The sequence below is a fragment of the Ochlerotatus camptorhynchus genome, unplaced genomic scaffold (assembly GCF_037179485.1).
Source record: "Ochlerotatus camptorhynchus isolate MF236.1 unplaced genomic scaffold, CSIRO-AGI_Acam_v1.1 ptg000222l, whole genome shotgun sequence".
NCBI lineage: Eukaryota > Metazoa > Arthropoda > Insecta > Diptera > Culicidae > Ochlerotatus > Ochlerotatus camptorhynchus.
The window spans coordinates 2,032,627-2,046,992 of NW_027040712.1; the positions used below are offsets into that span (position 1 = coordinate 2,032,627).

The 14,366-nt window shown below is 42.9% G+C and overlaps 1 protein-coding gene across 1 annotated transcript; it reads left to right on the forward strand.

Moving 5' to 3' along the window:
- Positions 1-3,429: 3,429 nt before the first annotated feature.
- On the forward strand, positions 3,430-5,897 carry LOC135703807 (leucine carboxyl methyltransferase 1). The gene is made up of 5 exons (XM_065225136.1): positions 3,430-3,792; positions 4,098-4,281; positions 4,339-4,690; positions 4,752-4,946; positions 5,014-5,897. Exons 1-5 carry the CDS (start codon positions 3,577-3,579, stop codon positions 5,048-5,050), a joined length of 984 nt encoding a protein of 327 aa, XP_065081208.1. The 5' UTR covers positions 3,430-3,576; the 3' UTR covers positions 5,051-5,897.
- Positions 5,898-14,366: the final 8,469 nt, after the last annotated feature.

Here is a 14,366-nt window from a genome sequence, read left to right on the forward strand (position 1 = left end):
TTAGGTTTTGCACCGTCGGGGTTAACCTCAATCTGATGACAGTTCAGTGGTACTGTTTACGTGGACTTAGTCGATTTTTTCTTGGGTGGATTTTCTCGATAATTTTTCGGACTGCAGTGAGATGTAAACCACACTTCTGCAATGTCCATGAGCAACATCCTTTCTACGCGCTGTTCCTCGACAATTTTCAAGTTGAAATTCGGAAATTTAAGAATATTTTTTTTCGAAAAAACGACTAAGTGCTTGTAAACAGTACCACTGAACTGTCAAAAAGGTTCAGCCGGCTAACACTGAGTTCATTCGTGACGTCACGCTGCAGAACCTAATTAGGTTTTGCACCGTCGGGGTTAACCTCAATCTAATGACAGTTCAGTGGTACTGTTTACGTGGACTTAGTCGTTTTTTTCTTGGGTAGATTTTCTCGATAATTTTTCAGACTGCAGTGAGATGTAAACCACACTTCTGCATTGTCCACGAGCAACATCCTTTCACCGCGCTGTTCCTCGACAATTTTCAAGTTAAAATTCTGAAATTTTAGAATTTGTTTTTTTCGAAAAAACGACTAAGTGCTTGTAAACAGTACCACTGAACTGTCAAAAAGGTTCAGCCGATTAACACTGAGTTCATTCGTGACGTCACGCTGCAGAACCTAATTAGGTTTTGCACCGTCGGGGTTAACCTCAATCTGATGACAGTTCAGTGGTACTGTTTACGTGGACTTAGTCGTTTTTTTCTTGGGTGGATTTTCTCGATAATTTTTCAGACTGCAGTGAGATGCAAACCACACTTCTGCAATGTCCACGAGCAACATCCTTTCATCGCGCTGTTCCTCGACAATTTTCAAGTTAAAATTCGGAAATATTAGAATTTTTTTTTCGAAAAAACGACTAAGTGCTTGTAAACAGTACCACTGAACTGTCAAAAAGGTTCAGCCGATTAACACTGAGTTCATTTGTGACGTCACGCTGCAGAACCTAATATTTGCCAAATAATGAACTTTTGCTCAGCACCTAAGAGAAGAGGTGACAGTTAGGTTCTGCAGCGTGACGTCACAAATGAACTCAGTGTTAATAGGCTGAACCTTTTTGACAGTTCAGTGGTACTGTTTACAAGCACTTAGTCGTTTTTTCGAAAAAACAAATTCTAAAATTTCTGAATTTTAACTTGAAAATTGTCGAGGAACACCCGCATAAGCGCGAACCATAAATTGACCTTACCGATAATGGTTATAAATTGTTTATAATCCCTGCTAAACTTCAACTGAAATGGTTATGGAACTTTACATGAACGTTTAATGATAAAGTTTTAACCTTAAGTATTATAGTTTTTTGGAAGTGGACCTTACAAATAATGGGTTGTTAAGAACCATTACCATTCAAAATTCTTGTTTTCTCCATACATTTTCGGAAAGAAAACTATACTAAAACCTTTTAACTTATGGTTTGAGAACATTAATGGTAATGGTTATGGTAACCAGTAAGGTCCATGAATGGTTTTGTAACATCGATCAACTTTATGTGGAATATATCGCGAATTGGTTGCCTGTAAATTACTGATTACCAATTCACGATATATTTCACGTAAAGTTGAGCGATAATACAAAACCATTGATGGACCTTACTGACTACCATAACCATAACCATTAATGTTCTCAAACCATAAGTAAAAACGTTCTAATATAGTTCTCTTTCCGAAAATGTATGGAGAAAACAAGAATTTTGAATGGTAATGGTTCTTAACAACCCATTATTTGTAAGGTCCACTTCCAAAAAACTATAATACTTAAGGTTAAAACTTTATCATTAAACGTTCATGTAAAGTTCCATAACCATTTCAGTTGAAGTTTAGCAGGGATTATAAACAATTTATAACCATTATCGGTAAGGTCATGTGATGGTTCGCGTTTATGCGGGCAGCGCGGTGAAAGGATGTTGCTCGTGGACAATGCAGAAGTGTGGTTTACATCTCACTGCAGTCTGAAAAATTATCGAGAAAATCTACCCACGAAAAAAACGACTAAGTCCACGTAAACAGTACCACTGAACTGTCATCAGATTGAGGTTAACCCCGTCGGTGCAAAACCTAATACGGGGGCGAAAATGAACCACTTTTCTGTCAAACGTGAACCAGCTCCTGATTGGTCGATTTCATGTGCGTAAGATAGAGATAGAGATAGATAAAGATAGAGATAGAGATAGAAATAAAAGAAGAAGAAGCCAATTGTCACCTCTTCCTCTTAGCTCAGCACGACTGCACCTTAAAGCCCTACAGTAAAAGTATGGACGACTGTCACCACAAAACTGAAAAACGCTGTTCCAATCTTGGTGGGTATATAAATGGTGATACAGCTTTGTCACTATATAGGCAAGGAGTTCGCGGGGGGGAGGTGAAAAAGCGGTTTTAGAGCAAATTGTAAACAAACTCGGTCGCAGTCCCATACAAAAATCCAACATGGCTGAATCATTAATTTGACACATTAGAACACCTATATGTAGTTACCTTGGTGCAAAGCGGTGCATTTTGACGGTTCGATTAGGTTCTGCAGCGTGACGTCACAAATGAACTCAGTGTTAAACGGCTGAACCTTTTTGACAGTTCAGTGGTACTGTTTACAAGCACTTAGTCGTTTTTTCGAAAAAAATTTTCTAAAGTTTCTGAATTTTAACTTGAAAATTGTCGAGGAACAGCGCGTTGCAAGGATGTTGCTCGTGAACATTGCAGAAATGCTGTTTACATCTCACTGCAGTCTAAAAAATTATCGAGAAAATCCACCCAAGAAAAAATCGACTAAGTCCACGTAAACAGTACCACTGAACTGTCATCAGATTGAGGTTAACCCCGACGGTGCAAAACCTAATTCTAGATAAACATTTCAAAAGGTCCTATCTGCATTGATCGATTCTCTTCATCGACTTTCTCTTTCGTCAATAACTCAGCTGCAAAACCTTTCCCTGTTGTATTTGACGTTTTGGACGTTATATGAGAACCTCATTTATCAAACTATGTGGTAGAATTAGCGCGAAATCTGTTTGCATAGCAGTGGTTATGAAAAGAGAAAGTCGATGAAGAGAATCGATCAAAGCAGATAGGACCATTTGAAATGTTCATCGAGAATTGGAACAACTTTTGACAGACGTCCATACTTTTACTGGGGCTTAGGGCTTTAAGGTGCAGTCGTGCTGAGCTTTACTGCACCGATGGATTTGAATTCATGCCCTGATGGATACTTGACAGGAGAGCGGGGCAATGTTCATTAATAATGAACATTTGTGTTCATTTTTAGTAAACATTGCCCCGCTCTTCTGTCACATTTCCGTGAGTACATGAACTCAAATTCATCGGTGCACTCGTCCATTTTTATTCACGCGTGCAACGTTACTCATCGGGTGGTGCGTTACTGAACGATTTGTCAAAATCAAAACAAAAAAGCTTATCAAAACGAAGGTCGCAAAGTGAAAAATCGGTGTGAAAATTCAGTGTTGGTGTAGCAGGAGGAGTTGAGTGAAATTTCCGATTCCAAACCGTGGAAGACCGCGTTGCTGGCCAGGTGCTTGCAGGAATAGTAGGTGGAACACGATGGAACCACCGGCATTTCATCCGTGCGACGAAGCCGTCATCTCTACGAATGACGATGCCAGCAACTGCAAACGATCGGCCGTCAAGCTCGGCTACTGGAAGGACGAATTCCTGAGCTATTTTGTTCGTAGCCCGGACCGCAAGGCACCGGAAATAAACCGAGGCTACTATGCGCGGGTCAAGGGTATCGAGATGTGCATCGAGAAATTTTTCAAGGTAAGAAACAGGCTTTTGCGTTGTGATGCCTCCCCAATGGTTGGTGGGTGGAAGTGGAAAATGCTGCGGAGGTAGATGCCGAACGGGTGGAAACTGTCAGGATATAAATCACTTGAATCATAAATAGTCTGGCACGCACCTTCTTCCTTATTTGTTCGTTTTTTTTTATTATGGCCAGCCATAATTAGAATCAATGTACATATTGAATCTTTTAGCTCAGAAAATAATTTAAAAAATAAAACTTATTTAGGTATTCAAAATGTTAGTTCCGGTCAAAATAATAAACAGCTGCATTCACTTCACAGAAAACAGGTGACAAGTGCCAAATCATAAATTTAGGCTGTGGATTCGACACTCTTTACTGGAGACTGCGAGAATCCGGTCACATGATTTCCAATTTCGTCGAGCTGGACTTCCCCACGGTGACCGCGAAGAAATGCTACATGATTAAGCGAAATAAAATCCTGCTGGAGAAAATTCACGCCGAAGGTTTGTTAATCCGTCTTGCATGCATTTACCACGACTGATTTCAATCAATATTTCCAGACGGAGAAGTCCGCTTGAGCCCAACCGATTTGCACTCCACCAATTATCACATAGCCGGAGTAGATTTGCGTAACATCGACGAGGTGGCCATCAAACTGCAACAATCCGAGGTTGACTTCAGTATTCCGACAATCTTCTTGGCCGAGTGTGTGTTGGTGTACATCGAGCTGCAGAACAGCAGCAATCTACTGAAGTGGTTCGCATCTAACTTCAAATCGGCCGTGTTTGTGAATTACGAACAGGTCAACATGAACGACCGTTTCGGGGAGGTGATGCTGAACAATCTGAGACAGCGAGGCTGCAGTCTGGCCGGCGTAGAGGCTTGCGTGTCGTTGGAAACACAGATTTCAAGGTGATTTCGGTAGCGCATCAATGCAGACAACATGACTAATGGTTTCAATGGTTCAATTTAGGTTTTTGAACTGCAACTGGCACGGTGCGCGGGCGTGGGATATGGTGCAAATCTACCACAGCATACCGGCGGCCGATCGGGCCCGCATCGAACGTATCGAAATGCTAGACGAGGCTGAACTGTTGATGCAACTTTTCCAGCACTACTGTATCTCGGTGGCCTGGATCGGCGAACTGTTCCAGGATATCGAAATCACGTAAGTACTGTGAAATTTGCCCTAAAAGCTACAACAGCGAATTCTTCAATCCTGCCATCCATTGCAGTGTTGAGAAACGGCTGTCATCATTGAACATTGACTAATTCAAACAAGAGGGCAACTTTTGCTGCCACCTTATTCGTCGTGTTAGCAGACGTTTAACTTTTTCAATATTTATTTTCTGCATGGCACTACTTAGTTCATTTTTTTTTTCATCGTTCGAATGATAGTTTAAGGCAAATATGATCAGTCAGTTTCATCGTGACTCGTGAAATATAGAAAGTATGTCTTTTGAAATTTGGTTTCCCTTTGTTTTGTCATTCGTGTCTGAATTGTAAGCGTTCGATACCAAAAGTTTTTCAGTTGTACCTCTATTGCTTACACCGTTGCATACGAAACAAATAAAAAATGTCAGCTTTCAAAATATTGTGCAAGACAGAATCGAAAACTTAATCTTAAGTGTTCCATTCAAAACTATTTATCGATGTTGTGTGATGTTCTTACAACAGCAACCAAAATCAAATCAAATACATACGGTCAAAGCATAGAAAACCTACACCAGTAGAAAGACGGTACTTATACAAAAACACATTAAATGGTATCCACAATAGCTCTCAAAGTTCGAAAACCGTTGTCGTTTTGGGAACTGTCTGATTTTAGATAGATTTTAACAAATTTATTAAACCGCAAATTTGTAGTCACCGGAGATTTGCGTTCGGCATATTCACCAGTTTGAATGGGTCAGTCTAGCACCGAAGTAGTCATCTAGCGAATTAGTTTTGTTTTTCACATTTCCATTCAATGTCATCCAATGCCAACGCATGACTGGAGAACACGGTATGGAGAGGATGTTTCATCATATATAATGTGTATCGTTTTACCTAGAATTTCAGACCGAAACATGTTGCTCTAATCGTAAGTAATGGAAAATAAAATCGTGAAACAAATGTAGAGATGACGTTTGGCAATAACAGAAGCATATATCACAGCCATTTTCGCATTCAGTTTATGGGGTGTTTACATATATGCTGGTTCACTAAGTGAATCCCCTCAACCAACTAGCACGAATTACAGTTGCTCGTGAAATCTTATGCTGGTACATGCTGACGCCCTGTTTGCATTTATAGTCGCTATATTCATAGTCTGGCGGATAGATTTCTCGGGAACCAGTTGAGCTGTCAAATAGCGGAACCAATCGAACAAATAACGACCATCAACAGAAAAGAGCACATCAGCTATTGCGAAAAAAACTTCGGAAACTCTTTTTCTCTTGTTTCAAGGCTCGCCTACGCAAACTTACACCATCTTTGGGTTGGGGAAAGATTCCCCTATCCGATGATGCCCGTAATTTGCGTTCGATTGTTGAAAGAAAAATCAACGTTTGGTTTATAAAAGTTGATAGGACCTTTTCAATTGTTGGTCTAGGAGACGAACCAGCCCAGGGCTGAAAGTCTTTTTAATAAAGATAAAAAAAAATTGATGATCTACGATATATTGAATTGGTTCCGGTCGGTAAATGCTGGGTAATGCGCAATACAGATCTTATCGAGATCACTAGCCTCTTCCCAGCAACTTCTATCCCTACATCCCCGTGGTACCGGCCGGGAACTGTGAGCAACCTTAGGGAAGATCGGGTAACCAACCCCGGTGGGAACTTTGTTCATGGGCTGACAGGGAGGGGGGGGGGTTTGCTTCGGCAAGCCTGAGTGTCTGTTCTCCAGGAGGAGCGGCTCACAACAGCGTCTGTTCCCCATGTTAGGGGCGGCTGATTTACGTCAGAGTGCCAGTGAAGGACTCCAAGCACAACTGGTGCACCCTGGTCTTCCGGAAAGTTAGGGGATTGGTGTCAGGCCCTGCGAGCCAGCCGTAAAAAAGCATTGCAACGAAAAATCAGCAACAGAGGAATACGAACCGAGACCAACGGCAACGACCCCAGCGACGAAATAGGACTTGCGATCGGAAACTGGGCACGTGGAACTGTCGATCTCTCAATTTCATCGGGAGCACCCGAATACTCGCCAATCTACTAAAGAACCGCGGATTCGGTATCGTAGCGCTGCAGGAGGTGTGTTGGACAGGATGCATGGTGCGAACGTTTAGAGGTAATCATACCATCTACCAGAGTTGCGGCAACACACGCGAGCTGGGCACAGCTTTCATCGTGATAGGCGAAATGCAGAAGCGCGTGATCGGTTGGTGGCCGATCGACGAAAGAATGTGCAGGTTGAGGATCAAGGGCCGATTCTTCAACTTTAGCATAATCAACGTGCACAGCCCTCACTCCGGAAGCACTGATGATGACAAGGACGCACAGACCTAAACGCTCAGGTAGGCCAGGAGGAGGAATTCAGACCGACGATTGGAAAGTTCAGCGCTCACCAGCTGACGAACGGGAACGGCCTACGACTCATCGATTTCGCCGCCTTCAAGAACATGGCCATACGTAGCATCTTTTTCCAACACAGCCTCCCTTATCGTTACACCTGGAGATCACCACAGCAGACGAAATCGACCACGTTCTGATTGATGGACGGAACTTCTCCGACATTATCGACTTCAGGACCTATCGTGGCAATGTACGGTACCGACGCCCGCCACGGTTCAACTTAGAGCGACAGAAGAAACCGGATGTCGCCTTAGCATACGCGCAGAATCTCGAGGCAACGTTGCCAGAGGAGGGTGAGCTCAATGCGCCCCCTCTAGAGGACTGCTGGAGTACAGTAAAAACAGCCATCACCGACGCAGCCGAGAGCACCATCGGGTACGTGGAAAGAAGTCGACGGAATGAATGGTTCGACGAGGAGTGCAGAGCGATTTTGGAGGAGAAGAATGCAGCGCGGGCGGTAATGCTGCAGCCCGACAGAACGTGGAACGGTATAAACAGAAGCGGAAACAGCAGACCCGCATCTTTCCGGCAGAAAAAAACGTTAAGGATGCTATTCAGCAGCTCAAAAACAACAAAGTAGCTGGTAAGGATGGTATCACCGCCGAACTCATCAAGATGGGCCCAGATGGGCCACCTGCCTGCACCGGATGATAGTCAGGATCTGGGAAACAGAACAGCTACCGGAGGAGTGGAAGGAGGAGGTAATTTGCCCCATTCACAAGAAAGGCGACCATTTGGAATGTGAGAACTTCAGAGCGATCACCATTTTGAATGCCGCCTACAAAGTGCTATCCCAGATCATCTTCCGTCGTCTATCACCCAAAATGACCGAGTTCGTGGGAAGTTATCAAGCCGGCTTCATCGACAACGGACCTGATCTTCACCGTACGGCATATCCTCCAGAAATGCCGTGAATACCAGGTCCCAACGCATCATTTGTTCATCGACTTTAAGGCGGCATACGACGGTGTCGACCGCACAGAGCTATGGAAAATCATGGATAGAACGACTTTCCTGGGAAGCTGATCAGACTGATCAAAGCAACGATGGACGGTGTGCAAAACTGCGTAAGGGTTTCGGGTGAACTATCCATGAACTATCGCCGGGGACTGCGACAAGGTGACGGACTCTCATGCCTACTCTTCAACATCGCTCTAGAAGGTGTAATGCGACGAGCCGGGCTCAACAGCCGGGGATTTTCACGAAATCCGGTCAATTTGTGTGCTTTGCGGACGACATGGACATTATCGCAAGAACATTTGGAACGGTGGCAGAACTATACACCCGCCTGAAACATGAAGCAGCAAAGGTCGGACTGGCGGTGAGTGCGTCAAAAACAAAGTACATGCTAGTAGGCGGAACCGAACATGACAGTATTAGTCCCTCCTCTAGGAGACGGTTGCGTGTTCTTCCTGTTCGCAGATGACACCGCGATAGCCGTCAAGGGTAGGATGCCTCGTGAAATTACGAATAAGCTCCAACGATGCCTTGACACCTTTACTGATTATGCCACCACGTGGAAAATCAAAATCAACGCCTCGAAAACCCAAGCGATCATGTTCCTTCACAGACAATCGCCAAAACTTAAACCGTCTCCCTCCTGTACCGTAATAATGGGTGGTACAAGGATCGAGTGGTCCGCTGATGTTACTTATCTCGGGATGTTGTTCGATGAGAAGCTCCTGTTCCGCTCGCACATAAAGAAAACCCTAGGTAAGTGTTCCGCCTTGGTTAGGTGTTTGTATCCGCTCATTTGCCGCAGATCCTGCCTCTCAAGGCAAAACAAACTGGCTGTCTACAAACAGATCATAGCCCCCGCGATCTTCTATGCCGCCCCGGTGTGGGAATCGTGCGCTCAGACCCACAGGAACAAAATCCAGGTTGCACAGAATAGAGTGTTGAGGATGATCCTAGATCGTCCATTCGACACAAGAATAGCAGACCTCCATCAAGAGGCAGAAATTCCCAAAGTAGATTCCAAAATTGAGGATATGACAACCAAATTTATCCAAAAATGCAATCTTTCTGAAGTATTAAGTAGTTTCTCTTCAAATTCTAAAAACAAAACGAACCAATCCCACCAAGGTGGTCGACCGTGTACTAAGTCTAGGACTAATTCTGTAAAACAAATTTTGAATTTTGCCCATACCTAAAGATTAAGAAAGCAATTAAATCACTTAGACAGATGTATATGGTAATCATCCAAGTTGAACTGAAATAAAGATCATTTAAACTAATGACAGTATTAGGCTAGGAAGTAATGTCACGATAGACAGGGATACTTTCGAGGTAGTGGAGGAATTCGTTTATCTTGGATCCTTACTGACGGCTGACAACAATGTGAGTCGTGAAATACGAAGGCGCATCATCAGTGGAAGTCGTGCCTACTACGGGCTCCAGAAGAAACTACAGTCAAAAAAGAAAATTCACCCCCGCACCAAATGTACCATGTACAGAACGCTAATAAGACCGGTGGTCCTCTATGGACACGAGACATGGACTATGCTCGAGGAGGATCTGCAAGCACTCGGAGTTTTCGAGCGACGTGTGCTAAGGACGATCTTCGGCGATGTGCAGGAGAACGGTGAGTGGCGGCGAAGAACGAACCACGAACTCGCTGCACTCTACGGCGAACCCAGCATCCAGAAGGTGCCAAAGCCGGAAGGATGCGGTGGGCAGGGCATGTTGCAAAAATGCCGGACCCATAATGAGCAGTGGTAGTGGCAAAGGCGGCATTCACTTTCGGCTTGTAATTTTAAAAGTGATTTTTTTTTTAATAAAAGTTGTAAAACTGTCAAAATACCTCTTCATTGCGTAGTTTTTGACAGTACTGGACCTCTGTTTCTCGCTAAATTTGACATGAAAAAAAAAAACACAAAACAAAAACAGCTGTGAGAACTCGTGTGATAACTTGCACGAGTAGCAGCAGTGTATTCTATTGTCCCATTGAAAACGGGAAATCTATTTCGTTACTACCCGACGGACGATCACGAACGTTGGTTTGAACCGACACCGAATCCGGGCAAACTTTCCGCGCGAAGCTGAATATCCAACTGTCTGAGTACTCTCAACCGAATCAGTACCAGTGAGAACCGCAAATTTTTGCCAGTCGATGTTTTTCGTGAGGTCGTCCGCGATATCAACCGAGTGATTTTAATTGCCAAGTGGTCACTACCGTAGGGATCTTGGATTACTTTCCACGAGCAATCCAACGATAGTGAACTCAAACTGAGGGAGAGGTCTAATCTACTTTCTCTTGCTGGAGGTTTGGCCACTCGTGTTACTTCCCCAGTGTTTAGAATTGTCATATTGAAGTTATCGCAAAGGTCGTATATCAGGGTTGAGCGGTTGTCATCGTACAGTTCTCCCCAGCCTGTACCGTGGGAGTTAAAATCTCCTAATATCAAACGAGGTTCAGATAAAGCTGAGCAGATATCTGAGAGACCTTGTCGACAGATTGCAGTTCTTGGAGGAAGATATAATGAGGCAATACTGAGGCTTTTACCTCGAATATTTACCGACATGCGACAACTTCAATGCTTGTCACGAAAGGCAGATCGGTTCTATAAAAGGAATGGAGCTTATTAATCCCGAGAAGCACCCCTCCATACCCAAGAGAGAGGCGCCAGCTAGCTCTGAAGCCGATCGCGTAAACGTCAATGCGAACCAGTCATGATCTGTCACTGCGAACCGAAATTTTGATTCAATAAAGTGGGGGAAGTATTGTTAATCGGAAAAAATCTGCGGATTGTTTTTTTTTCAAGATAGTTTTTTTTAATGGCAGTTAATGACGGTGCAGAATACAAATGTTTTTGGACGTTCGGCGTTTCTGTTACTTATTGTGAAGCAGGGAGAGGGTGTTATTAGTAGTTTTCACGCAAAGGATTTATTTTCCATTGAAATAGAGACAACTTGTAGAGATTGAAGTAAACAATCGTTACGTAATTAAAAATTGATTATCGTCTATCCACTAGAAGTATGAAAATCGGAGCAAGCAACAATCATTTTGATGCCGAAAAAGCTAGAAGTCGTACCTAATGCACAATGTTGCTCAAGTATTCGGACGCTGCTACTCCGAGCTCTTAAAAAATAACCATTTTTTTGCACAATACATTGACTATTTGGCGACTACTGTGAAGGAGTGGGTGGTCGATTTCAAATTTCTGACTAAAATAATTGTAATTTGTGAAATAAAGACATATTTATTGTGTTATCTCTTGATTCTTATTTGAAGTTTTTGTTTCAATTTAGCATACTTTGACTATCATATTTTCGCTTACGCGATTTCTTCGTATGATCTGACTTTGCTTTGAATCTCAAAAACCTTTTGATAATTTTGGTTTTTAAATTGTGGCAACCAGAAATTTCCAAAGGTAATGATTTTAAAGACTTTTCAAGAGAAGAAACTTGATGCTTGGTTAACTGGAGGTGATTTTCAAAATGCTGGTTGATGCTTTCTTCAATACAAATAAAAAAATAAAATATGGATCGTGTAACAAAAACTAATGGCTTCTGACGAGCTCTGCGCAGTAGAAATGAATATTTTCCATAATTTTTATCATATGGAACAGGCAAAACACATTGGTTGACGCAAGTTTCACAAACATTACTGTTCCTGCTAATACTACCCATGATATATACAGCAACATGATACATAGCATTAGCTTCAGAATTGCAGTAAGATACTTGCTCACAACATACAGTTCACGACAAGTTTGAACACTCCGACGCCAAAACTATATCAACAAACCGAGTGACAAACGCGCATCCTCGCTTGAATCATTCTTTCCATCAACAATTTTTTCAACAAAAAGGAAGAAGAAGAAGACAACCAAAACAAAGCATCTGTCATTTGAGCTGGCTCCTCTCTCTTGGCTCCATACGAATCTGCTCGATCACGGCGAATAATGTTAAAATCGTGGAAAGGGAGATCGTTGTCTGAAGAAAGCCACGTTTCGCAGAGAGCAAATGCATCAAAGTGAGTTGTGAACCAAAAATTTGAATGTGTCAAGTTTCGGTATAAGACTTCAACTGTTCCACTCAGTAACAGAGATCATATCCCCGACCTCATTCGGAAAATTATCCATCAAAAGATATGATCGGTGCAAGGAAGGGCCACCTGGAAGCTAGTTGCTTCAAAAGAGTTTTCACAATTGGAAGCACTAAATTAATAATGTTCCTCGTTGAGTCAGAGACGTTGAATATATTAAAGATGATCTCCACAATTCCAGAAAACGTGAACATGGCAGCATGATCTTGCTGATTTTTCAGCTGTTCTTCTGGCTGAAAAAATGTGATATCAGGGGTTTTAGATGATCCCGGAAGTAGCGGAAAGTTCTTGTTAAAATTACAAGAATCCCGGTGGTGGGGGTTTCGGTACATTTCTGCTACCTCTTAAATTTGTCAAGGTGGTGGGCGTTGGCCAAATTTGGCTTTTTCAGATATAATCCTAAATAGGACCTAGATTATTTAATACTCTAGTAACCTCAAGTTCGTGCTGTCACAATGTTTCATTATGATTAATCAACACTCAAAGGGGTAAAATATCAAATTTGGGGTGAATTTGAAAGAAAGGGAACTTGGAGTGTAGAACGCACTGCCCACTGGACGATTCTGAAGCGTAGCCAAGTGAGTGGGGTATGGGTTTATTTGATTGAACGTCATTTCTAATTTATATATTAATAGATTCAAACCATTGGCATTTGGTATTTCAGCTAAGACAGAGAGAAGATGCAAAGGGCCCGCTTAGGTGGAGCGTAACCCATGTTATGGTTTCCATTTATTAAATAGTTCAGATAGGTCAGAAATGACAGGTTCATAGTGAGAAAATGTACCATATGGGGCCTGTTCACTGATCAAAATCAGATTCACATCGTCAGGCCCTGCCCAAGAATAAGGGGATTGACAATGTTTTGTCAAGTTTTATTTTGGATTTGCATTTTGCATTTAATACTCTAGTAAATCTCACGTCCGTGCTCCATCACAACATTGTGATGTGTCAATACTCACTGGGTTATATGTCTTAGACCAGTTCCAGATTAGTTTGCTATTAATATCTTCTGCATCGCAGTTCGCGAGAGATTACTAAATATGGGTTCTCTTTTACGACCATAATAGTTGATCTCTGTTTTGTTAGCCAAGATCTCAATCACGATACTACTGTTTCTGAAGCTCCAATCCCTCTTGTTAAGGAATGCCGCCATCATCCGCCTCTTCAATTGTTCATAAAGGAATGTGTTCCTTATGAATTCATATCTGTCACCGAAGCCACTCGTTATACATTCAGAAAAACTGACTTCTCGAAAATGAATCTATTTTTATCCTGTAACAAGTGGTGTGTCTGTCTGTCTGAGATTAGTGAGATTGTCGCGATTAGTGTTTCGTATTTTATGTATAACAATATGCCAAGGAAAGGTTTGAATACAAGCTACCAACACCACCCATCGCCCACAAAATCACCCACTGGACAGTACACAGCCACACCACTAAACGACAGGAAGATCCTCTACCTACCACCAGATGGCACTGTTTACTGGATTTGGAGGCCATTAGGAGGTGGCATAATGGGGCCATGATGAGGTGAAATAGGGCGGAAGGACGATGGCTCAGCGAGAAGGAGAGAGAATAAGTCAGCCGCCATCGTTGAGAATTATTTGATTGGCGATACTCAACAGCGATACGTCGTAAAGCTAGTTCAAGCAAGTTCGAAAACCAGTAAAAAACCGTGAGGACGTGAAAAAAAAGTGAAGAAGGAGAGTGAGGTGCAGAACCATCCAGGACCCCGTAGTTTACCGCTGGCAATTCATCCACGGCGTGGTCAGACCCCGTAGTGTCCGTCATTCGGCATACGGCGCGGTTAGACACGGAGCATCTTCCGATACGAAGGTATCCGGGAATACTAACCAACGGCCCATCGCCACGCCATGAGTATAGTGAGGAGAGAGAGAGATCGAAGAGCCGTCGCGGAAAGTACCGAAGTACGCGACCGGCTTGCGAACCAAGTCGAGGAAAGGAACCGACTGGCCTGTGAAAAG

Excerpts from the sequence above, each read along its gene's own strand:
- LOC135703807 (XM_065225136.1), top strand. The coding sequence starts at position 3,577 with ATGGAACCACCGGCATTTCATCCGTGCGACGAAGCCGTCATCTCTACG. Across the intron at positions 3,793-4,097 it reads GCATCGAGAAATTTTTCAAG|AAAACAGGTGACAAGTGCCA; the intron begins GTAAGAAACAGG and ends TTCACTTCACAG. Across the intron at positions 4,282-4,338 it reads GGAGAAAATTCACGCCGAAG|ACGGAGAAGTCCGCTTGAGC; the intron begins GTTTGTTAATCC and ends CAATATTTCCAG.